This window comes from Saccopteryx leptura, chromosome 5 (assembly GCF_036850995.1).
Source record: "Saccopteryx leptura isolate mSacLep1 chromosome 5, mSacLep1_pri_phased_curated, whole genome shotgun sequence".
NCBI lineage: Eukaryota > Metazoa > Chordata > Mammalia > Chiroptera > Emballonuridae > Saccopteryx > Saccopteryx leptura.
This window is the reverse complement of record NC_089507.1, coordinates 141,213,821-141,239,063: the sequence shown is the minus strand read 5'-3', so window position 1 is coordinate 141,239,063 and position 25,243 is coordinate 141,213,821. Positions and strand designations below refer to the sequence as shown.

At 49.7% G+C, this 25,243-nt stretch overlaps 1 protein-coding gene across 1 annotated transcript in view; it reads right to left on the bottom strand.

Annotated features, from left to right (window-relative positions):
- DPP6 (dipeptidyl peptidase like 6) overlaps positions 1-23,736 on the bottom strand; it is a 573,115-nt gene extending 549,379 nt beyond the window's left edge. The window contains exon 1 of the mRNA XM_066385521.1: positions 23,383-23,736. Coding sequence (XP_066241618.1) covers positions 23,383-23,442 — 60 coding nt within the window. The 5' untranslated portion in view covers positions 23,443-23,736. The remainder of the gene's footprint in view (positions 1-23,382) is intronic.
- Between the last annotated feature and the right edge of the window lie 1,507 nt (positions 23,737-25,243).

Genomic DNA, 25,243 nt, shown 5'->3' with positions numbered 1-25,243 from the left:
TCAAGTCTTGCAGGTGACCACTGGGTCAGGACAGGCACTGGCCACCCGCTGCCTCCCTGTGGTGATTCTTTACCTCCTGGGTGTTCATCTGCCAGATCATGGACAGAGGCCCCAGGCCCCTGGGGAGCTTTCATCCTGGCTTACAGTTAGAAGGGCTCTGCTGGAAGCTGGTGCATCCTGAGTTCCAGTCCCGACCGCACAAACAAGACGCCCGCTCCAGGGTGCGGGTTGAGACTCCAGTCCTAGTGACGGCACAGGCAGACCGCATGGGGAAATCGTGTTCGAGAACACCAGCTCATCAACAGAAGGGCATCCCAGTTATCACAGGATGCCCTTCTCATCATTGTGCCCAGTTATCATTGGCCTCCTGGGGGTGAGGCCAATGACGGGCAGTCATAAAAGTCAACACATTACCAACAAGAAAATCAACTGCATCCCCACGCTGCATTGTATCAAGACCGTCTGTCTCCTCATTATGAAAGTAATGTGCTTGCCTGACCAGGCGGTGGCGCAGTGGATAGAATGTCGAACTGGGATGCTGAGGACCCAGGTTTGAAACCCTGAGGTTGCCAGCCTGAGGGCGGGCTCATCCACCTTGAGAGCAGGGTCACTGGCTTGAGCATAGGATCGTAGACAATGACCCCATGGTCGCTGGCTTGAATCCAAACGTCACTGGCTTGAAGCTCAAGGTCACTGGCTTGAGTCCAAGGTCACTGGCTTGAGCATAGGATCGTAGACAATGACCCCATGGTCGCTGGCTTGAATCCAAACGTCACTGGCTTGAAGCTCAAGGTCACTGGCTTGAGTCCAAGGTCACTGGCTTGAGCAAGGGGTCACTTGGTCTGCTGGAGCCCCCGGTCAAGGCACATATGAGAAAGCAATGAATGAGCAACTAAGAAGCCACAATGAAGAAATGATGCTTCTCATCTCTCTCCCTTCCTGTCTATCTGCTATTATCTGCCCCCTCTCTGTCTTCTGTCACAAGAAAAAGAACGTAATGTGCTCAATTTCTTTATTTCTTTTCTTGCTGCCAGCCACCTATCGTCCTTGTCTATGATGGAAAAGGAAAATACCAAGGAACAGACTAGTGGCGCATTCCTAGAATGCCTTCGCACCCAGGGCCAGCCCTATTGAATCACTTCCCACGCGGATTGAGGCGGTGCCATCTCTTCCCAGCACGAGCTTGGCACCTGGACGGTTTCACCGTGTTCACGGGGTTCTCAGAAGCTCTGACCCCCATGCTGTACGTTTTCATGTGAATCTAGAAAGAACAGCAATGATCTGCCACCACCTCTCCCGAACCACAGAGGGGAATGAGATGCACCCCACTTCTAGAGAGATTAAAATCTCTAACATGACCTCTGCGTCGAAACTGTAGAATGACGGGATCATGAGAAAATGACACAAGAAGAGGTTGAGACGGGCAATCAGGAAGATTCAGGGGGGGGGGGCTTCGGATGGGGAGACGAGGTGGGGGGAGGCCTCCCTGAGAAGTGAGCACGTGAGCCAGATTTGGAGCAGAGGAGTCATAGGGTACAACTTCTAGGGCCACTTGGCTGCCATGCAGAGCAAGACGGAAGAGCAGTTGGCTCAGCGGTAGAGTATCGGCTCGGCTTGGGGAACTCCCAGGTTTGATTCCCAGTCAGGGCACACAGGAGAAACTCCTATCTGCTTCTCTACCCCTCCCCCTCTCCTTCCTCTCTGTCTCTCTCTTCCCCTCCCACAGCCATGGCTCAATTGGAGTGAGTTGGACCCGGGTGCTGAGAATGGCTCCATGGCCTCTGCCTCAGGTGCTAAAATAGCTTGGTCGCCAAGCAACAAGCAGCAACCCCAGATGGGCAAAGAATTGCCTGGTAGTGGGCTTGCTGGGTGGATTCCAGTCAGGGCACATGCAGGAATCTGTCTCTGCCTCCCCTTCTCTCAATGAATAAAAAAATAAATAAAAAGTTAAGCATGCTAATTCAGTCTTTGCTCTGGTCTAATATTTGAAGGATTGACTTAACATTATTTTATTCAGACCTAGTAAATGGGAATAAACTTTATATCTGTGTCTCATTATTCTCTGTTTGTTCCCTATAAAATCGAGCACTTCAGGGGAAAAAAGACAAGACATTTTTGAGTCGTCTATTAATAATGAACCAGGAGATGCTTCCAGACTCCCAGCAATACATTAGAACTGCAATGCCCCATCAATTACCAACCGTGGTTTTTATGAGCTTCAATGCAATTTAACTCAGTGGGTGTTTAAATTTTTAAATGAAAGTCATAAGGCGTCTCTTCACCTAGAATTAAGTCATTTTTTATGACAGTGTATCATCCAAAACTAATTCTCTTCAAAAACAAGAAGACCAACCTCAGACATTCAGGATCATCAACAACCTGCCTTTTAAAACAATTTGATTCTTCTCAATGATATTACAAAAGAAGAAAAAGACCACAGGCTGAAATGCGAATTATATATTCATGAACAAGGTAGAAATCAGTTCTGGGAATTGAGGAATAATATCCTTTTAATCATTTTCATGACCACATATGTAACTTCAAATTCAGAAGCTCCACCCTCTAGACCAGGGGTCCCCAAACTACGGCCTGCGGGCCGCATGCAGCTCCCTGAGGCCATTTATCGGTCCCCATCGCACTTCCAGAAGGGGCACCTCTTTCATTGGTGGTCAGTGAGAGGAGCATAGTTCCCATTGAAATACTGGTCAGCCCTGGCCGGTTGGCTCAGTGGTAGAGCGTCGGCTAGCGTGCGGAGGACCCGGGTTCGATTCCCGGCCAGGGCACACAGGAGAAGCGCCCATTTGCTTCTCCACCCCTCCGTCGCGCTTTCCTCTCTGTCTCTCTCTTCCCCTCCCGCAGCCAAGGCTCCATTGGAGCAAAAGATGGCCCGGGCGCTGGGGATGGCTCTGTGGCCTCTGCCTCAGGCGCTAGAGTGGCTCTGGTCGCAACATGGCGACGCCCAGGATGGGCAGAGCATCACCCCCTGGTGGGCAGAGCGTCCGCCCCTGGTGGGCGTGCCGGGTGGATCCTGGTCGGGCGCATGCAGGAGTCTGACTGTCTCTCCCCGTTTCCAGCTTCAGAAAAATGAAAAAAAAAAAAAAAGAAATACTGGTCAGTTTGTTGATTTAAATTTACTTGTTCTTTATTTTAAATAGTGTATTTGTTCCCGTTTTGTTTTTTTCCTTTAAAATAAGATATGTGCAGTGTGCATAGGGATTTATTCATAGTTTTTTTTATAGTCCGGCCCTCCAACGGTCTGAGGGACACTGAACTGCCCCCTGTGTAAAAAGTTTGGGGACCCCTGCTCTAGACTTATATTAATGCTAAAATAGAGACTGCATATGTTGGCTTCCAGACTGATGAATTTGGATTTGCAAAACAGGCCGGAGTCCATGATTGCAATGTTCTTTGCAAAGTGCTGATTAGACATTTGTTATGCTTATTGATGTATGTGCTTTGATTATACATGCGACACCAGCTATACAGAGAGAACTAGGAAAACCCATTTAATTTACTTCCTGAGAACTAATTGTACCTTCTCATCTACTTTCAATATCAAGGGGAATGACCAACGAACATTTATGGAGTAACTACCCCATCCTAGATTCTTTCCCCTCAAAAAAAAAGAAATAGAATTGTGAAATCCATCTATGTTGCTGCATGTAGCTACACTTCGTTCTTGTATGGCATTCCAGGGTATATAAAAGTATAATAATATATTTTATCCAGTCTACTGCAATAGACATCCCAGTTGTTTCCCATTGGGGACTGACAACAATGTTGCTAGGAACATTCTTGTATTCTTCTGATGCATGCATGGACACTTAGAAGTGAGATTATAGGGGGGAAGGGTACAGTCACACTCAACTTTGCTACATAAGGGCAGTTTTCCGAGAGAGCTCATTTACATTCCTGTCATCAGAGTATCCAAGTTCCTACTGCCATTTTAATTTTTTCCAACAGGGTTTGGGGCGTAAAAAAAAAAAAGGTGAACGTACTCTGTCAACTTCCATATCTCTCCATCTGACGTAGAGTCTACGGCTCACCCCAAACTGCACTTGGGTGTGGTTTAAAAAATAGTATCTGGGCCCTGGCCGGTTGGCTCAGTGGTAGAGCGTTGGCCTAGCGTGCGGAGGACCCGGGTTCGATTCCCGGCCAGGGCACATAGGAGAAGCGCCCATTTGCTTCTCCACCCCTCCGCCGCGCTTTCCTCTCTGTCTCTCTCTTCCCCTCCCGCAGCCAAGGCTCCATTGGAGCAAAGATGGCCCGGGCGCTGGGGATGGCTCCTTGGCCTCTGCCTCAGGCGCTAGAGTGGCTCTGGTCGCAACATGGCGACGCCCAGGATGGGCAGAGCATCGCCCCCTGGTGGGCAGAGCATCGCCCCATGGTGGGCGTGCCGGGTGGATCCCGGTCGGGCGCATGCGGGAGTCTGTCTGACTGTCTCTCCCCGTTTCCAGCTTCAGAAAAATGAAAAAGAAAAAAAAAAATAGCATCTGGATCAGAACCCCCCCCCCTCAACGCACATCCCCGTGGGGCCTCGCCTTGCACTCTATGAACGTGCCTGTCACCTGTGACACTTCGCACCTGCTCCTTAGAAGGTTTTACTGGTGTTGCAGTCACTTGGTGAAGTTTCGTTATAAGGTAAAGCTGGACCATCAAGCAGATGCTCCCTGAGCACCACCGCAGGCCGCACCCCACATTTCAGGGAGCGACGCCATCCCGCGGACAGCAGCACGTGGGGCAAGCTGACCTCCTCTCTTCCCCAAGAGATTCCCTTAGAAAGAACAGAAAAGCTTTCATGGGAGGCAAAAAAAAATCTCCAACACCTGAGTTTTCTCAAATGGACTGACCTGGAGGGGGTCAGGGTATGGACGGGGAGACAGAGCTTTTGTCAGCACTTTCTTTGCACAGGAGCTGCACCTGGTCCTAGAGAAGCTGCCGGTCCGGGGCTCTTCACAGGGTCTGCCCAGCTGAAGAAAGAGCACATGGGCACAGCTCTCACCGGAGTATCTTGCAGGCTAATCACGTCCTGCCCGCATCTGCCTCTGCCAGCCATGGTACAGGATGAATGAGGGGCCCAGGCTAGTTGCTGGGCTATTTCTCACCTCAGACACCAGCTTCAGGGACCTAATACAACAGCCAGCTGGCTGGCGAACCCAGAGCCGGTGGAGGACTCCGGTCTGCACAGGCGAGATGAGAATAGGACCCAGAAGTGATTGTAAGGCTTCATTATTCCGGCTTCCACAGATACTCTATTAATATGCACTGGGCGGGGCGGAGGGGGGGGACTCCTGCTAAAACAATTCAAAGAATGTGCCTACATATAAAAAATGGCCCCAGCCTCAGCAATATCTCCCTTACAAATGTTGCAAGAAGGAACAGTAACAACTATGTCAGGGAAATTTATCATGGCAATCATTTTTCGTTCTTTTCTTTTCTTATTCCTCTTCGAGCAGTTGGAAATATATATGTATACGTATTTCCTTTCCTCCAAGTCCAAGGTTAGGAGGGGACATCAAGTTATGAGCCATTCAATGGGGAAAACATCTTTGTTGAAAGCTCACGTTTCTGCATCGAAACCAAAAAGAATTCCAGAGGACCAGCAGGTAGAAATCAGTCAATCAATCTGAAAGTTGTATTCTGGCTGCCACAATGCTTCCTTCTTCTGGCCCTGCTCCCGAACTATATTCTATCTTCATCCTTCTTATCAGCAGCTGGGGAGGGAATTGTTCCTTATTTTTCTATCCCCAGACCTCTCAGAGTGGTTTGCCTCAAAGCCAGTACAAAAACGTAGTGTGACAATTCAGCCTTTGCCCCAGTGTACTGCTCAGAGCCCAAGGTCTAAGGGAAGTTTCCAGGTGTGTAATAAAGACTTGTTGGATATAGAAACACCTATTATGTGCTGTGAGTTGTACCTGGGTAACTCGTATCATGAAGACCTCAATCCTGGTTTCCTGAAGTTCTTATCAGAGGGCGAATTAAAAATAAAAACATGTGCACAGCTAAACGATCTTGGGAAATATTACATTGGGTTGTTTGTTTTTTAAGAGACATTTGGTTGTTTGTTTTTTAAGAGTTTAGCAGTCATGTCTTCCTCAAACTCTTTGTTGTGCTTCGATAAACCATGGATTCCAAGAAGATCGACTATTCCACCAACTGATATAATCACAAAATCACTCCTTTATTCAGAGGGGTGAGTTCTTGGGAGGACTCTGCAAAAAAAAAAAAAAAAAAAAAAAAAGAAAAGAAAAATGCATTTTGAGCCATGCTGGTGTCCAGGATTGCTGCTTGACTTCTCCAAACCTTCACTCTCCTTTTCAGTGAAGGATCCAATCCAGTGCTGACATGTTTTTTGTTTTGAATGATAACCCATTGTCCCTGCTCCTTTGTACGCTAGTCTCTGTAATCCCTGAACTCCTGTTTTTCAAACTCTTCCTTCTGAAACAAGTTTAGACTCACGAGAAGTGGCAAATACAGGAGAGAATTCCTGTCCACCCTTCACGCATCTTCCAGGGAATGGCGTCCGTGCAAGCAGCAAAGTCGAGAAGTTCATGTTGCTTGGAGAGGCCGAACGAGGGAATGTGCTGGATGTCCCCGGCTTCTCCACCAATGTCTCCTTTCTGTGTCAGGATCCAGTCTCGGATCCCGTGTGGCACTGACTTATCACTTGTGAGATAACATAGTCTCCTTCATGAGAGTGTAAACCTCCCCCTCTCTCACACACACAGGCAGCCCACACTTGGCCTCCAACCGATTCACCGACGTTCCCGGCTGAATTCTTCCTGCTGATGTCGGACAGCGTCAGAATCAAGTAAGCAGGTGTCCACCTCCTGCATTACCTGCGCTCTCTTGTCTCTCCCAGAGGTGGGTTGGTGGGTTGTCCTGAAACCTCATCCCACTCATGGATCCAAAAATAAGTGGGGAGGGCGCTGCGTTTGCATGTTGACTGGTTTCGTCCAGCTCTTCACATCCCTGAGCAGAAATACAAAAGTCATCTCACAGTTTAAATGAATGCCTGTAAGCTGATGGTTTTTGAACCTAAATCTCCTAAAATAATTTCTTTCCAGAGCAAGGGACATCATACAGAGTTGGATACGTCACAGCAGTGAGTATCTTTGCCTCCAAACAGCTGCCTCTCATTCTTCCCTATCTCAGTAAGCAACACCATATGCACCCCGGTTGTACTGGAATATTGAGTAACTCTCCCCTAGAAACGCTACCAGTTCAACAGGTACCAGAGGCCCCGGCTGGCCGAGAACATAAGAAAAGATAAATAAACAGGAACACTAAGGCATAGAAGTAAGGGCAATGGCTGCCATTATGTGTGGGCAGTATGATCAAAAACACAGAATCAGCCCTGGCTGGTTGGCTCAGCGGTAGAGCGTCGGCCTGGCGTGCGGGGGACCCAGGTTCGATTCCCGGCCAGGGCACATAGGAGAAGTGCCCATTTGCTTCTCCACCCCCACCCCTTCCTTCCTCTCTGTCTCTCTCTTCCCCTCCCGCAGCCAAGGCTCCATTGGAGCAAAGATGGCCCGGGCGCTGGGGATGGCTCCTTGGCCTCTGCCCCAGGCGCTAGAGTGGCTCTGGTCGCGGCAGAGCGACGCCCCGGAGGGGCAGAACATCGCCCCTGGTGGGCAGAGCGTCGCCCCTGGTGGGCGTGCCGGGTGGATCCCGGTTGGGCGCATGCGGGAGTCTGTCTGACTGTCTCTCCCCGTTTCCAGCTTCAGAAAAATACAAAAAAAAAAAACGAAAAAAAGAAAAAAAAAAAACACAGAATCAGGCCCTGGCCAGCTGGCTCAGGGTACAGTGTCAGCCTGGTGTGTGGATGTACGTCCTCAGATCGATTCCCAGCCAGGGCACACAGGAGAAAAGCCCATCTGCTTCTCCACCCTTCCCCCTCTCCTTCCTCCCTTTCTCTTTCTTCCTCTCCTGCAGCCATGGCTCGATTGGAGCAAGTTGGCCCGAGCACTGAGGACGGCTCCATGGCCTCCACCTCAGGCATTAAAATAACTCTGTTGTCGAACAATGAAGCAGTGGTCCCAGATGGGCAGAACATCGCCCCCTAGTGGGCATGCTGGGTGGATCCTGGTTGGGGTGCACATGGGAGTCTGTCTCCACCTCTCTGCCTCTCACTAAAAAAAAAAAGGAAATAAAAACCAGAATCAGCAAAAATGAATCATTAGAACTAAGAGGACTGTGTGATGAATGGATATTGGATCAATTTGTGAAAATGAATGATCATTCCACAAATAAACCGGAGCCATAATTTCTAGCAGGCTACTGCTGCTATACGATTCTGCCCCCTTAATGTAAGGAAGAGTGCTTGCTTCTTGGCTGGTCCAGCTAATGACCAAATTGCTAAATGACCATTTTGATTAATTTACTTCTTTTCTACCATGGACTCTCCAGTGGGGTATTAGAATTAAGTAGCTAGACCCAGACTCCCGGATCTGCATCTTAATGGACATCTGACCTCAGGCAAGTTACTTAATATCACCTAGTCCTCTTTGCAAAAGCACAACACGAAACTCGCTTCCAGCAATCACGCCCCCTTTGAATCCACAGATAAACCTTTTCCTGTTCTTCCCTAATTATGGCCAAAGGGACACGTTCTCCTTGTCCGGGTTGCTGGCTCTTGACCAAAGAAAGTAAAAAACAAACGAAACACTTTTGTTCCAGAGTAAATGTGCATTATTATTTTTTTAAATGAGAAGAAGGGAGACAGACTCCCATCCACCTGGCAACCCCAGTCTGGGGCTGATGCTCAAATCAATCGACCTATCCTCAGTACCTGGGGCTGACACTTGAACCATTCGAGCAACTGGCTGCGGGAGGGGAAGAGAGAAAGAAAAGGAAAGAGGGAGGGAGAAAAGCAGATGATCACCTCTCATGTGCTCTGACCAGAAATCAAACCCAGGATGTCTGCACCCCGGGCTGACACTCTATCCACTGAACCAACTGGCCAGGGATGTAAATGTGCATTATTTATTTTAAACTATATTTTCACTACTGCCTAGTAACTGCTTCAGATATCAGATTAACTTATTTTATTTCCCATAACATCTCACCCAGATCCAAATAATTTTTCCTCCCACAACCCTAATCCCATCACCAGTGTTTTCTAACTTCAGGTCTCTGGCCTCAGGTATGGAAATATACCGAGACAATGTTGCAAGGGCTCCTGCCAGCCTCGGGTTTTCACTCAGCACCATGTTTTTATACTCCACTTCATCCCGGGACACATCCATTCCAAGTCTCTATTTTAGAAGAAACGCCACAGAAAATAGACATCAACGGAGCCATCAAAAGGCTGGCGTCACAAAGTGGAGGTCAACGTGAAGCCATGTAAATTTAAAATGTTTCTTGTATTGCTATATCTGTCCAGAAGAAGACTGCAAATCCCCCACCCCCACCCCGTCATACCTAAGACATGTATTTTGGAGGTCTTTTCCCTCTCCTGAAAGCCGAGTGAGACCCCAGTTTTACAGGTGGAATGGGCTATCTTCAAAGCTACTTTGGGTAAATCAATTCACTCAATTTGTGCCTTAAAGTGAGAGCTACAATGTAACAGGTGCAATAACAATGGGTGTTCTTCTGCTCTTCTTGATAAACAGAAACCTCCATCTCATTGCATCACCTGGATACATCAAGGATGTGTCACTGGGCATCTCTAAGGAGTTCACGGCTCCTCCCTGCCCCCTCCCCCTTCCTCTCTGCCTGCTAGTAAATGTTAGAGTGACATTTCCTTGCCTGCAATAATCTGTTTAAAAACTATGACTGGGTATCTTTTCCACCAGGCTTGACTATCCTCCACCCAGTGACACAACGTGACTCTCCTCCACAACATGACAGCTCATCGCTCAAGTGATGGTTTTGCCAACCAAGTGGGTTCTGCAGTGGATAGAACTGACACAGCTACTGGAGGAAGTCGGAATACAGGGGACTCTTTGGAAAGAGCGGGTGGTTTCGATAACGTCTCCGTGAATTTTATCTTCAGGCAAGCAGGCGGTTTTGTTGATACGGCATCACTAAAATGCATGGGCAAAGAAATAAGAGGTTTTCTTTGCCTTTTTTCCTCAAAAGAAAAAAAAAACCCAAAAAATACTGCATTGTATTTATAAAGATAAGGCATAGAGGTCTTTTACTCTCCTGATCCTATTAGATTTTGGGAGGGTGGCATCTATTAGCCGCCCCCATCAAAGTCAGAGATGAGAAAGTCAAGGCGCCCAAGTATGACCAAATTTGTCGTTTTCACTTTAGGAAGTCAGCGTCCTTCAGCAACAGAGATCTGCTGTTTTTTTTTAAACCTCATGGAGTCCTTACTATTTGAATCCCGGCTCGTGTACCCCCACGGTCACAGGTCCTCTGTGTCATCGACACTCACAAATATTTATTGAGCATGTACTCCAGGTGACACTCCATCTTCTGTTCCAAAGATAAATATATGTGCAAACATACAGACTTAGGTCCCAAGCTGTTTTTGTAAAATAATGTAACTGAGTAGATAATCACACACTATATTTACAAATATAATATTAGTATTTGCCAGACCCACGGAGACCACCTAACACAACAGTCCGTCTTTAATCCAAGTGGTCGATCTTTTGGAGACAGCCAGAAAGCCCATCAATGACGTAGTGGACAATAGAAGCCCCATTCTCGCTCTCTCTTTTTATTTATTTTTCCATGTCAATCTTCCTTTCCAAAGGAATGGCACCAAAATTTCTAATTACAGTTCAAAAAAAGGAGAGACCGTTCTGGGGGAACAACTACTAAGATTATTTTCCCAAAATGGGCAGACTTCCAGTAAGGTGTCATAGGGACATCATGAAATGTACGATGGATGGTGTTTTATGCGACTCGGCAGAAGCTGCAAAGCCTTGCTACTGCGCCTGTCGTCTGAAGACCAGCGGTGGTAGCATCATTTGGCATTCTTTGAAGGAATGCAAAATCTTGGGCTCCACCCCAAAACGACTCAGTGAGAATCTGCGTTTTAATGAGAATTCCCAAGTGACTACTATGTACGGGAATATCTGACAAACACTACATGTTGGGAGAATTCCAGTGTGCAGGGTGAAGTCATCCAAGAGTTCCCTCTTTCCCATGTGAGCCCATAAACAGTACCTGATGTGTGAAGGAGATAGGAGACGTTCCACCTTCGTGAGGCTGTGTGTGGTCCTGAGGTGAAACACGGTCCCAGCCAAAACGCCACATCCCCACTGCCTCGCCGAAACCCCAAGTCTTCCAGGATCCTTTCTTTTTTTTTTTTTTTTTTTTTTTTTTTTCATTTTTCTGAAGCTGGAAACAGGGAGAGACAGTCAGACAGACTCCCGCATGCGCCCGACCGGGATCCACCCGGCACGCCCACCAGGGGCGACGCTCTGCCCACCAGGGGGCGATGCTCTGCCCATCCTGGGCGTCGCCATGTTGCGACCAGAGCCACTCTAGCGTCTGAGGCAGAGGCCACAGAGCCATGCCCAGCGCCCGGGCCATCTTTGCTCCAATGGAGCCTTGGCTGCGGGAGGGGAAGAGATAGAGAGGAAAGCACGGCGGAGGGGTGGAGAAGCAAATGGGCGCTTCTCCTGTGTGCCCTGGCCGGGAATCGAACCCGGGCAGGATCCTTTCTAAACCACGTGAACCAAAATAGATTCTCCCCACGTTCACGCACACATGCACCCTGCTTAGATCTCCCTTGACAGGTCCCATCACCTCCCGCTTGCTATTCTGAGAGACGCAAGATCACCTCAAGTAGAAAGGTAACCAAGTTTAACAGGGTTGCCCTACATCCCTTTCCACAGAGACATCGAAGGTGAAGAACCGTAAAAATGGAGTAACCCTCCAGCCTAAAGTGGTCTGTTAGGATATTCATCAAGGAAATGACAAAAGGGTTCAGAATGGCTGAGCACGCCTTACCTGTCCCTCACCCGGGAGGGAGCCTCGGGTGGAGAGCGTTGGTAGAACGCTCCCCATGTTTTGGGTGGAGGAAGAAGGGAGGAGTCGCGGGCTGAGGAGAAGGGAAGTGTGTAGGCTGCCTCTCAACACAAGACATGTGAAACGGGGCCCCAGAAAGCCCTGGGGGCAGAGCAGTGGTCGCTAGACCCCACCTGAAGCCAGCCAGCCTCTCCAGCAGCCAGATGTGAAGAGAGGGGGTCGTACTGGGAGCACATCTGCCAGTAACAGTGAGGGTGGGGAACACGGGTGTTTCCCCTGAACCAGGAATGGACGAGAGCCAGCTAGGAAGGAACTCCACCCACCCGAGCAACGTAACTAGCAGAAGGTGACCAAAGGAAGCATGAGGGGGAGGGATGGTGTCACCACTAGAGGACAAGCTACCCTCACCTTACAATACCCTGTGTGCAGGACCCACAGGAAGCGGTCAACAAGCTCCCCACGAGGACAGGGTCAGCTCTGTGCACTCGTCACTGCCAGGGAGCCCTGCAGGACCTTTGCTCCTCTCCAGAGTGTCGAAGGAGTCACATGGTCCATGCCCAATGGACCAAGTCTGTTCACAGATGTTCTCATAGGGCCACATATTCAAGGACCTCTTGCATTGGGCAAACTGCATAAGCGGATGTTTTGGATAGAACCAAGTGTCCGCTAATTCTGGGGAGACCTATCACCAGAACACAACTGCACCCAGACTCTGCCTTTCCCCCACCCCATTTCTTCTCCACCTGCACCCAATCTTGGAGAAGTAAAAAACAGGGACAGGAAGAGACAGGAGAACCCCCTCCCACTCCCACTTCCCGCTGGAAGCTTCCAGACCTGAAGCAGCTCCATTGGGTGGAGGAGACACCAGCCTCTGCAGGAGTTTTGGAGTTAACCTTGTTACATTACACTGAGCTGGGCATTTTAACTTCTGAAATCACACTGCTTGTAAAGCAAAAGGACCAAGAAAAGAAGAAGAAAAAAGCTGTAATATCTTCACAAATCTGGCTACTAACAGCTAACGGTTTCTTCTGATGGCATAATTCAGGGAAGGGGGTGCGGGTAAGAAAGGCTGTTCATGACCATCCCGTGAATCTAACCTATGCCCTATAACACGGGTCAATTCACAGCAGAGGGGGCAGGAGGTCACGGCTGCGCTTTCTGAAGCCTCTGGGGAGCTTTTCCACGTTACATGCCATTTTTTGCCAGAGCTCATTTGATTGCAAAGTGGGGCCAGCCAGTCAGAGGAGTTCAGATAAAATAAAACCAACAACAAGCAAATGTAGGAAGGATACAATCTAGATTTTTTGCATACCCCTCCTCCACCTTGTCCCCTCTAGACTCTCTTCTTACGCTTATCATATTCAATGTTACATCCAACCACCCAGCTCCACTGCTCCCCAAAGCCCAGGCCTAGCACCTAACACATTAGCCAACCCCCAAGGGTTTATATTGACACTTTGTATTGAAGCAAGATACAAGAAAACAAAAACATGTCTATCTTGTTCCCCAGTGGCTCTCTTCTGGCCACCTACACCACCATCTCTTCCATCTTGTTCCCTTTTATCTCTTGCCACAAAGCCTGGAAGACACCCCTTATTTTTCTGATCAATTCAGCTCCGCCGTACTCCAGCCAAGAACAACCTGGAAGGTAGCCATCTCTCTGACGCCTGCTTCGAAAGCAATGCAGTGACATTTTTTTTCCTCCTTCTCACTGGTCCTTCTTGGGACACACGGGTCAGAACACAAAGCTGCTTATTAGCAAAAAGCATGTTCAACAAAACACAGTGTGACTGGGTGGCAAGGAGGGGTGGGAGAGGTAAGGGCCAATCCTGCTCGGAATGAGAAACCTTTCTTGATTTTCTGCCAATTTTACATAACGGCACACACGTCTCCAAATACTAAAAAAAAAGAAAAGAAAAGAAATAAAGAGAAGTAGAGATGAGCTTCACAAGAACTAGAATCAGAAAGCCTGAAAGTGAGGCCATGTTCCCCACATTTCCGGGACCCTGGAATGTATATATTATATTACCCCTGCTGCTTCTTGGATTCCCTCTCCACCACTGTCCGTAGCTGACCATGCATGGCGATGTGCTCTTCTACATAAAGCCCCCCAACCTGTCCCCTTATGATGATGTCTCTGTGTCTCTTGGTTCAAATTCCCAAAAAGAGGGGGTTCAATTGGCTCAGCCTAGTCTGCGAATCTATTCCCCTAGTGACACATGGTCAGCTTGGGTCTGGTCAGCTGTCCCCAGGAGAAGACAGAGTCCTGCACCACAAACAGGAGAGGCGAGGCTGTGGAAAGGGAAAAGGAAAGGGAAAGGGAAGGGGAAGGGGAAAGGGAAGGGGAAGAGGAAGGGAAGGGAAGGGAAAGGGAAAGGGAAGGGGAAGGGAAAGGGAAAGGGAAAGGGAAAGGGAAAGGGAAAGGGAAGGGGAAGAGGAAGGGGAAGGGGAAAGGGAAGGGGAAGAGGAAGGGAAGGGAAGGGAAAGGGAAAGGGAAAGGGAAGGGGAAGGGGAAAGGGAAGGGGAAGAGGAAGGAAAGGAAAGGAAAAGGGAAGGGGAAGGAAAGGGGAAGGGGAAGGGGAAGGGAAGGGAAGGGAAAGGGAAGGGAAAAGGAAAGGGAAGGGAAAGGAAGAGAAAGGGGAAGGGAAGGAAAGGGAAATGGAAAGGGAAGGGAAAGGGAAAGGGAAGGGAAGGGAAGGGAAGGGAAAGGGAAGGGGAAGGGAAAGGGAAGGGAAAGGGAAAGGGAAGGGAAAGGGAAAGGGAAGGGGAAGGGGAAGAGGAAGGGGAAAGGAAAGGGGAAGGAAAGGGAAAGGGAAGGGGAAGGAGAAAGGAAGGGAAAGGGAAAGGGAAGGAAAAGGGGAAGGAAATGGGAAGGGAGAGGGAAAGGGAAAGGGAAAGGGGAAGGAAAGGGGAAGGGAAAGGGAAAGGGAAAGGGAAGGGGAAGGGGAAGGAAAGGGGAAGGGAAAGGGAAAGAGAAAGGGAAGGGAAAGGGGAAAGGAAGGGAAAGGGGAAGAGGAAGGGGAAGGAAAGGAAAGGGAAAGGGAAGGGGAAGGAAAGGGGAAGGGAAGGGAAGGGAAAGGGAAGGGGAAGGGAAGGGAAAGGGAAGAGAAAGGGAAGGGAAAAGGAAAGGGAAGGGAAAGGAAGGGAAAGGGGAAGGGAAGGAAAGAGAAATGGAAAGGGAAGGAAAGGGAAAGGGAAGAGAAGAGAAGGGAAAGGGAAAGGGAAGAGAAGGGAAGGGAAAGGGAAGGGAAGGGAAGGGAAGGGAAGAGAAAGGGAAGGGAAGGGAAGGGAAGGGAAGGGAAAGGGAAGGGGAAGGGAAAGGGAAAGGGAAAGGGAGGGGGAAGGGAAGGGGAAGGGGAAAGGGAAGGGGAAGAGGAAGGGAAGGGAAAGGGAAAGGGAAGGGGAAGGGGAAAGGGAAGGGGAAAGGGAAGGGGAAGGGGAAGGGGAAGGAAAGGAAACAAAAAGGGAAGGGGAAGGAAAGGGGAAGGGGAAGGGAAGGGAAGGGAAAGGGAAGGGGAAAGGAAGAGAAAGCGAAAGGGAAGGGAAAGGGAAGGGAAAGGAAGAGAAAGGGGAAGGGAAGGAAAGGGAAAGGGAAAGGGAAAGGGAAGGGAAGGGAAAGGGAAAGGGAAAGAAAGGGAAAGGGAAGGGAAGGGAAGAGAAAGGGAAGGGAAGGGAAGGGAAGAGAAAGGGAAGGGAAGGGAAGGGAAAGGGAAAGGGAAGGGAAAGGGAAAGGGAAGGGAAAGGGAAGGGGAAGGGGAAGAGGAAGGGGAAAGGGAAGGGGAAGGAAAGGGAAAGGGAAGGGGAAGGGGAAGGGGAAAGAAAGGGAAAGGGAAGGGAAAGGGGAAGGAAATGGGAAGGGAGAGGGAAAGGGAAAGGGGAAGGGAAAGGGAAAGGGGAAGGAAAGGGGAAGGGAAAGGGGAAGGGGAAGGGGAAGGGGAAAGGAAGGTGCCCAGGAGGGAATGGCTGGCAGGACAGCACCTCTGTTACCCAGAGGTCCAACAGGCAGGTGATGAATGACTCAGGAAAGAAACAATGGGCTTCCCCAAAAGCCGATATACTATCACTTATGATTTCTCTTTTTTAAATAAACAAAATGTCTGTTTTTATGAGTTCTCGAACTTTCGACTATTCTGCAGAGGAAGTTAAGCCACATTGCCCCAGGGCTGGAAGGAATTAGAATCTATTTCCAGTGGTCCCAAGTAAAAAACGGCCAGAAGTAAATATAGAAAATGTTACATAATAACTGTCTACAGTATACAATAGCCCATGGGTCTCTGGGTTGGCAGGGATTACAGTTATCATTTGGGGAAGCGGATAGCTTTGTTCTTTTAGACCTTTATCCGCATGCCTTTCCAACAATCACGGGGCATGTCATGAGAACACCCAGCGATGCATACTACTTCCAGAGAAGCCGTCACTAACTAATCTTGCACTGACCACTTCCTTCTCTGACTGCAGTCTCATAACTCGGTTCACATCCTTAGGGCCCTGGCCAGTTAGCTCATCCGTAGAGCGTTGGCCCAACATGTGGAAGTCTCGGGTTCGATTCCCAACCAGGGCACACAGGATAAGTGACCATCTGCTTCTCCACCCCTCCCCCATCTCTCTCCTCCCCTCTCACAGGCATGGCTTGAATGGTTCAAGCAAGCTGGGCCTGGGCACTGAGAAGGGCTCCATGGCCTCTGCCTCAGGTGCTGAAGTAGTCGGTTGCGGAGTGACAGAGCAGCAGCCCCAGACGGGCAGAGCAGAATCGCCCTGTAGGGGGCTCGCTGGGTGGATCCCAGGCGGGGTGCATGTGGGAGTCTGTCTCTCTGCCTCCCGGCCTCTCACTTAATAATGAAAAAAAAAAAAACTGCAAACATTCCTAAGGCCCTAAAAATGTGGCAGAAGATGAGCCGAAGGGGGGTGGTCTGTAGAATTCCAGTCTATTGCCTCCATGAGGCACAAGATGTCAGGTCATTAAAATCCTGCATTTGAGCTACAGTTTTCAACTTAAAAAAAAAGAAAATAATTCAACAAGCTAAACCAGAAAAATAATTACTATCCTTTTTCTGCCCCGTCTTCCTGGAAACTTAACTTATGCATGAGCTTACAAATGTTTTATGTATTTTACTGAGAGGAGAATTTTACTGAGAGAGTACAATTAAAATTTTAAAAGTCAGTAAAAATGCAAAACCAGTGATTGCATCCATACATGTTCAGCTAATATCCTGGCAGACACTGGAGTGATATATAATATATTGCACGCCTAACACTAAATTTGCTAAAATTTTTCTGGATTTAGATTCTGCATAGGAAGAAAAAATATTTTTTTTATTTCTTTAGATGGGTTCCCTTTTCTACTTCTTTCAGAAGGTCCCCACCAAACAAGCAAGCTTCCTTGTTTAGCAGGAAGAGTCATGGTGGGCCAGGCAGAGTGTGAGCTCTCGCTGATGTGACATCTTAGTGATGCATCCCACAGGCATCATGTGCACATGTCCAGCAGACAGGGTCCCCGATTTGTGCTCAAGCCGAGAGCGCGGACCAGGAAGCAGCCTGGTATGAACGAGTATGCCAAGAGCGAGGAATCAGGAACAAGAGTCCTGCCCGTATTTCACCGCATCTCTATTTTTATCAAACGCGTGCACTGAACGTCACCCCCTGCAACTAGACCCTGTTTAAACGTCTCAGGGATGGATGCTTCTCCCTGCAAAGGGAGACCAGGTGCTACCTCAGATGATGACGGCTGTCCATGGTCAGGATGAGTGAAGCTGGTCAGTCAGGAAGCAGAAGGAGGTCAGGAACAGGGATGGACAGGGACCGGAGCAGGTGGAAGGGTCTGAAACTCCATCCACAAAAGCAAACTGGAGCATGAGAGGTACAGCCACACGGTATGATGGAACAGCTACTTCTCAGCTGAATTCCGGCTCTGCGAAGCCTCCGTCCTGGCACAGCGGTGTGGTTGGTTGTGCGGCATAATGTGTGAGGGAAAGGGAAAGGGCAGGACTGGAACCGTGTTAGGGCGGGCTCAGCCATCTGCAGGGCTTGCTTGAGTTGGTCACAGCAGCTGTGAGTCAGCAGCTGACCTGACTCTGAGGGAGGGCTTCCCACGGGAGAGGCGTGGGTGGCCCAGATCTGTCATGAAATCAAAGTGAGAAATCCTTTAACTTGTGAAAATGGTGGTGGGGGGGGGGGAGAGCTTCATTCCAAAGACATGCAGACCGAGGGAAAGTCTGCTGACCTCAGTCGAAAGAGGAGGGGCAGAGTGGGAAGGAGACAGGTGGCATCTTGGAGAGAGGATACAGGAAACTGGTGTTTGCTTTTCTGTAAGAGTTTAAAAAAAAAGAACCAATGAGAGCCTTTGGATTTAACAAATTCTAATTTATCAAACTGTGCTATGGTTTTTAAGTGATAAGGTCTTTGTCTCCTTAATGTCCTAAAGGGAAAAGTACAGAGACCTTGAGGCCCTTGGCCATACCCCTGCTGTCCCTGTCCTTGTGGTAAAGCAAGCACTCCAAGAAGGCAGGAGTTGGTGGGAAGTGAAAGGCAGAAACCGTGGGCCAAACCGAAAACACAAGGCTAGTGCATTCCAAAAGGAAAATTTATTTTATTTTTTATTTATTTTTTAGTTTGTTTATATTTTTCCAAAGTGAGAAGCAGGGGGAGGCAGACAGACTCCTGCATGCGCCCGACCAGGATTCACCCAGCATGCCCACCAGGGGGCAATGCTCTGCCCATCTGGGGCATTGCTCCATTGCAACTGGATCCATTCTAGTGCCTGAGGCAGAGGCCATGGAGCCGTCCTCAGCGCCCAGGCCAACTTTGCTCCAATGGAGCTTTGGCTGCAGGAGGGGAAGAGAGAGACAGAGAGGAAGGAGAGGGGAGGGGTGGAGAAGCAGATGGGCGCTTCTCCTGTGTGCCCTGACTGGAAATCCACACGCCAGGCTGACACTCTACTGCTGAGCCAACCAGTCAGGGCCTGGGAAAATTTATTTTAAAAGATGCCTGAGTGCAGGTGGGCTGAGACCAGCAAAGGGTGTCAGCCCCAAGGGAGGGATAGAAGAGAGGTTATAAGGATTCGTCAAAGGGCCTTGGGCGAAGGCAGCTGCAAGATCGCTTCTTCTGTTTGTGGTTGGGAGGGGTGCCCCAGTTCCTCAAAATTGTCTGCACCCTGATCCAATGGTCCCTTATCAGCATCCAGGAGCTGCAAGGGAGGTCTGAGCCAGCTCACTGAGTAGGCAGGTCCTCCTTCATTCTTCAAGCCTGCATTGTGCTTAAGAAAGACAGTGGCTGAGTAGCCGTTTTATCTATCATTCCCGTCTTGTTCTGGTATTAAAAGAGAAGGGGTATTGTTCCCTTAAGACTGCTCCAAGCTGAGAAGGGGCATTGCGGACACCTAAGAGAGAAAGCCTATACTTGCTGGGGTATTCGTTGGTCTCTGTGCGAGGCCCGGAGGAAGAATAATTGGCCCGCAGTTTTATTGGTGAGAGTCTAGGCTCAATTCTGTATGAAGCACATGAAAATCCTGAAAACACAGGGACCAAAGAGAAGTATGAATAGGAGGGTTACTAGTGGGCCTATGAAAGGTAACAACCAGTTTAACTTTGGCAGAGACTCCTGTAGAGCTGACGAGATGGGAGTCCTCAAGCCTCAAGCCCTTCTTGGCTGGAAGCTTTCAGCCAGGCTGCATTCTCTAAGACCTTTAGGGTTCTTTCTTCTACTTGTCCTGTAGAGTCACATAAAAACAGCACAAGGTGTTAGCGATCCTACAGACTCCCCCTTCTCTGGCTAAGAGATGGTCTAAGGCTATTCAACTGGCTGTCACCATGCCGGCAAGGGAGTCCAGGGAACATGTAAGAAGCCAGAATTTCTGTCCTATACCCTGTCCTATGGCGCATGGTGGCTGTGATGTTTTTTGCAGTTAGAGCATTGGAGGTGATGCCCCCCCACCCCCCACTAGGCTGGCGGCAGTAGTATCCACAATGTTTCCTGCGATTATTACTACAACAGCACAGTTTGACCTATTTGGGTTAAAGCTGGGGGGTTTATCTTGGGGTTTTTTGGGGGGGGTTGTATTTTTCTGAAGTGAGAAGTGGGGAGGCAGACAGAAAGACTACCACATACATCCTGACCGGGATCCACCCAGCAAGCCCACCAGGGGGCGATGCTCTGCCCATCTGGGGCGTTGCTCTGTTGTGGCAGAGCCATTCTAGCACCTGAGGTGGAGGCCATGGAGCCATCCTCAGCGTCCAGGCCAACTTTGCTCCAGTGGAGCCTTGGCTGTGGGAAGGGAAGACAGAGACAGAGAGAAAGGAGGGGGGAGGGTAGAGAAGCAGATGGGCGCTTCTCCTGTGTGCCCTGACTGGGAATTGAACCGAGCCAACACTCTACCGCTGAGCCAACCAGCCAGGGCCAGGTTTTTTTTAAATAAAAGTTACACTGGATTTTAAAACATTCTTATACAGTGGCATATTAAGTTTTCAAAACCAAAATGTTAAATGTTCATAACATTCATATTATCTATTTGTTCAGCATTAACACACACACACACACACACACACACACACACACACACACTACATTTTGATTGCAGAAAATATAGTGAAAAGAGTTAGTTTCCTAATTCTGAGTTCAACACAGGTAGCAGTTTTGTTAACTATCTTTTCTCTTCACATGTGGATTTCTGTAATCATTAGTATCCTAAAGTGTCTATCATTCTGTGGTTTAAAAAAGAAACGGAAAAGAAAAAACAAAGACAGACACTTAGTACATTGCAGAGGGCAGCATGTCAGAGCTGGCCAAGGCAGCCAGCACCTGTGCACAGAGCCTGCCACAGTGAAAATGCTCCAGGTGGGTCTTTGATTGGCAGTGTCCAATTGCCAGTCAGGCCTTGACCAGTAGTAGAACAGAGGTAGTTGTCAGCTAGCTGTCCCCGTGCCCAGCACCAGACCAATGTGGCATAGCTATGACGGCAGGATCCCACAGGGACCTTTTATTTCCTCACCCCCTGGGACAACAACTCCAGAAACTGTCATCTCAGGGGCAGTGGCTCCCACTCATACTGGGAAAGGCAATGGTGTTAATTCACCTGTGACTGATCCGTAACAGTGATTAGCTGATGGTCAGTTACCCTTGAAGGAGGTAGCAAGGAAGCGACAATGAACCTAATGGTCAATAAGCACATCTAAAGATGTCTACACTCACCCACTGAGTAGCCATCCTAAAACAGAAAAACGATAAATGTTTCCCAAGCAATGTCCGCACAAGAACAAATCATAATGTGCCCAAGAGAAACTGATTTCACAGTGACCAGTAAACAAGAAGACAGCACAAATCTGAGGCCAGCTGGAACGTTTCCCCCCACGGGGTCTCCCAGATGAACCCCCAGAACAGCAGGGAACATGGAAACACCCTTATTCAACCTCCAAATACAATAATAAACCGGCGTTATTGAGTTTTATATTCCATGAAACACTGTTGCAGCCTAAGTCTCCTGTGGTCTTTCTGGTGCTTTTCAAAGATGATTGCTAAGCCCCCTGCTATGTATGTGTCCTTCATTCATCCCAGAATACTCACTGACTCCCCAACATCAAGTTCATCTCCAGCACTGACATTTCATCACAGTGACCCTCAAGACAGACTGCACCCTACAAACTCACAAACTTTGAAAGCAAACTACAGCTTCGGTGGATTCTTCTTTGAGGAAAAGAAATTTGAATATGTATGTATGTGTGTGCGTGTGTGCGCGTGTGCGTGTGTGTGTGTGTGTGTGTGTGTGTGGTTTTTTTTCTAATTTTGGCAGATGGAGAGCAATACCTCGCTTCCGGCAATGGGGACCATCAATGATTTGAAAGTCCAAGAAGTGAGCATGAATAGAGAGCTATGTTCTATATTAGAGAGAGACAGTAATGTCTAAACTTGCATTTGGGTGCTCAGACCTTGAGACTTAATAGGAGTTGTCAATATTTGCCAAATAAGACACTGATGATGACAGTTTATTGCATTAATATGATATCGTGGACCAAGCTATCTGCATAGGGTGATTCCCACCTCGTGACAAACAGGTTCCCTAGGACCTTCTAAGTTGTTGCTGTCTGTTCAAACGCTTCCCGGAAACATTTATTGATGTCAATACCCTGCAATACAATTCGTGTTGACACCGGAACCAAAGGCATTTTAAAAAGAAACAACTGAATCTTCTTTGAACTCCAAAAGATATCTCTACTATACACTCACGGACGTGTGAAACTTTATTATTTTTCATTTAAAATCTTTTACTACCGGCTCCTACATATTAAAAAAGATATTTCCCCTGGATGTTAAAGTAAACGTGAAAAGCGTTAGTTAACTAGTTGAATCACAGTTCATAAGAATGGAGACCGGAGCTATGACCTGCTTATTAAGTTATCTGACCCAAGAACTAATTGAAGTAGCAAATTCTGTGTATTACTCAGCTGAAATAAAGGCGTCCGGTCCCAAATCCTCATCTCATTCACCAGACAAATTCAATAGCATTGTGAACTCCAACTGCACATACGCCCGACCCCCAGTGAACAGATTAATGACAACAATCTTCTAATAAACACATACACCTGTCTGCATATAAAATGTATAAGGCAAAGCTAGGGATAGCCAACAGCAGCTAAAAGACACAGCATAGATTGAGGGGGGGGAGGGTACATACCGAATCTAAGATTCAAAGCACTCGTCTTCCTTCGGTTTTTAAAAAATAATAGAAATGGGTTTTAATGTGTAACAAATCCATGTACTGCTGCAGGGCTCCCCTAGGTAACCCAGGGGAGGATTTCCCTGCTCACTAACCACAAGCTAAGGTCAGCCACAGAGGCAAATGGCCAAGCCAGGCTGCGCGCACACGATCCGCGTGGACACGGGACCCCTGTGGAGAGCGGATGCACCGCGCGGGGAAGCGACACACTCGGAGCCACCAGAGGCTTCTGCCTCGACTACTAAGGCCGCTGCCTGCTCTTCTTTGTCCGACTGTCCGTCATGTCCTGGAAACCACTCCAGGTTCGCTGCAACGGGTTGAAATGAATGGAGCGCGCGTCCGTGGAACCGGCTGGAGTGCGCGCGCAGAGCCAGAGCGCGTCCCGAGGAATTTCCCGCCAACTTCCGCCCAGCCAGCTTCCTCCGTTGTTCCCCTCCTGGGAAGCCCGGCGACCCGGGGACCGCTGCCCCACCCACCCGCAGAGCTGGCGCAGCGCTCCCGGAGCTTCACGGGCCGGGTCGCCCGAGAAGGCGCAGCGCAGACAAGGCGTTGGCTCTGGGTTCAGGAACCAGTGCCTCTCCTCACCGTTCCCGCGACCCGTCAGCCGTCGGGACCCGAGGATTCCACGCACGCCGAGGGACCGGCACCTCTCAGTCCCCAAACCAGCGAGGGCCACTTCGTCGCGCATGACTGCCTCACTCTGCCCTCCAAGTCCCGCACCAGGTCCTCTGTCGCTGGTCGCTTACCTTGTGGCCTTTGCCCGGGGGACACCTGACGCTGTTGGAGACGCCCGCAGTTTGATTCATGTTCGGAGAAGTTGGGAGCCCAGTTCTCCACCTTCAAAACTTCCGGGTGCGAGGCGGCGAGTAGGTCGTCTTCCGCCGAAGGGACCGGGAGCCGGAGGCCGTCGCTGCGCGCTGGCTCCGTGGGGCTCGCCGGCCGCTCCGAGGGCGCTGTACCCGGCGCTGCTTTCCTGGGAACCCGTCCAGAACTCTCCCGACCAGAAGCGCCAGCAAGTCCCAGGGGAGCCCCGAGCAGGGCCGACGAGGTTGGTGGTGGGTGGCAGGGGGTGGGGACACGCGGCAGCTTGGGGCCCTGCGCCCGACGCCTGCGGGCAGAGCCGTTGCTCACCGTCGTCAGTGCTGCCCAGCCCCAGCCCGCCCGGCACGCGGTGGTTATCCGCAGGTCTGAAAGGCGGGCGCGCTCCTGGCCGCTCCCGCCCACGCCTGCGTTTGCCCAGTCTTCCCGGGGTGGTCCGGAGGTGGCAGCGAGGCTCTGCCTGGCGCTGGCGCACGGGGAGGCGAGGGGGTATTGGGGGCGGAGGAGGAGCGGGACAGTTGCCCGGCTCTTTGGCAGAGTCCCCACCACTCACAGCGCAGGACGTCGGCCCCCTTCCCCTCGGCGGCGCGCCGGAAGGGTCTACCGGGCCGTCTACGCGGGACGCGCGCTAGGGGAGGGCACAGGACGCACCCACTCCGGTCTGCGGTACGGCTGTGTGCAGCGTCCGGGGGCCTCCGCTGTTTCTTTCCTTCTTTCTTTTTTTCTTTTTTGCACCTGTCAAGTCATGACCTAATTAAGCAGCATTGAGAGAGAAATGGAAAGCCGACCCTGGGGAACTTGAGACAAACCAAGAAAGGACCACTGTGCGGTGGAGACTGCATTGCAACAGTTTAGAATCCCAAGTCGGAATAAAGGACCAGGAGCACGTTAGGCTGCAGCTACAGTCCTTAACCCAGAGTGCAGTTTTGTGTGTGTGTGTGGGGGGGGGGGGGGGGGTGGTCTGGATTTATCCTGGCAGGGAGAGTTGAGATGGAATGTTCTGGGTGGACTATCCAGCCACGTGATTGGGTTTCTGGTTTCCTAGCCCCACCTGCTTACCTTTCACCATCTCTACAGTGAAGGAAGGATTTGGGTTCATCTGTGAGACCCAGCATTCTCCGTTACTCCCGGGCCACACTGGGTCCCTAACATTCCATCCGCAGCGTGTTTGTTTGTGGGTGTTGTGTTTCCTTCCTATTCCCAAGTCCCAATGAGAATCATCTCCATTTTGTAAAAATAAGCGACTGTGTTTGGTGGCTTTTGCCCACTAGAGAAGTTCAACAGCAACTCGTGACACTTTGTCCTATGACTGTGGGGCACGATTGGGGCATCGGTGTGACCGATGGATGGAGCATGTACCGACCGCTTAGAATTCGGGGTTTGCTCTCCCTAGTGGACATCTTTGGGCAAGTTATTTCCCATGTCTTTTCCAGCTTGGAAGGTTGGTGTTACAGGGCTATCTTGCAGGTAAAGAAAACTGAGGTTCCAAAATATTGGTTGGTGTGTACAAGATGCTTAGCACAGCGAAGGGGGAGTCATCTTGCTTACAGATGCTATTGCTCAATTCTGGTGTTTCTGGAGGTAAAAATCCACACGTGCATGATGCCTCCCCCCCCCTCCCCCCCGCAGAGTGTTGCCAAGGAGTTTCTTGCTCCCACACTGCCCCTCTGTGAGTCCTAAAGGGTCATCAACATTATCAGGGAACAGCTCTTCCCCGTGTGTCTCCCCTGGGCTTCTTCTCTAGGTCAGTAGTGTCTTTGCAGGTCTCGGGGAGCTGTGCACCCTGGG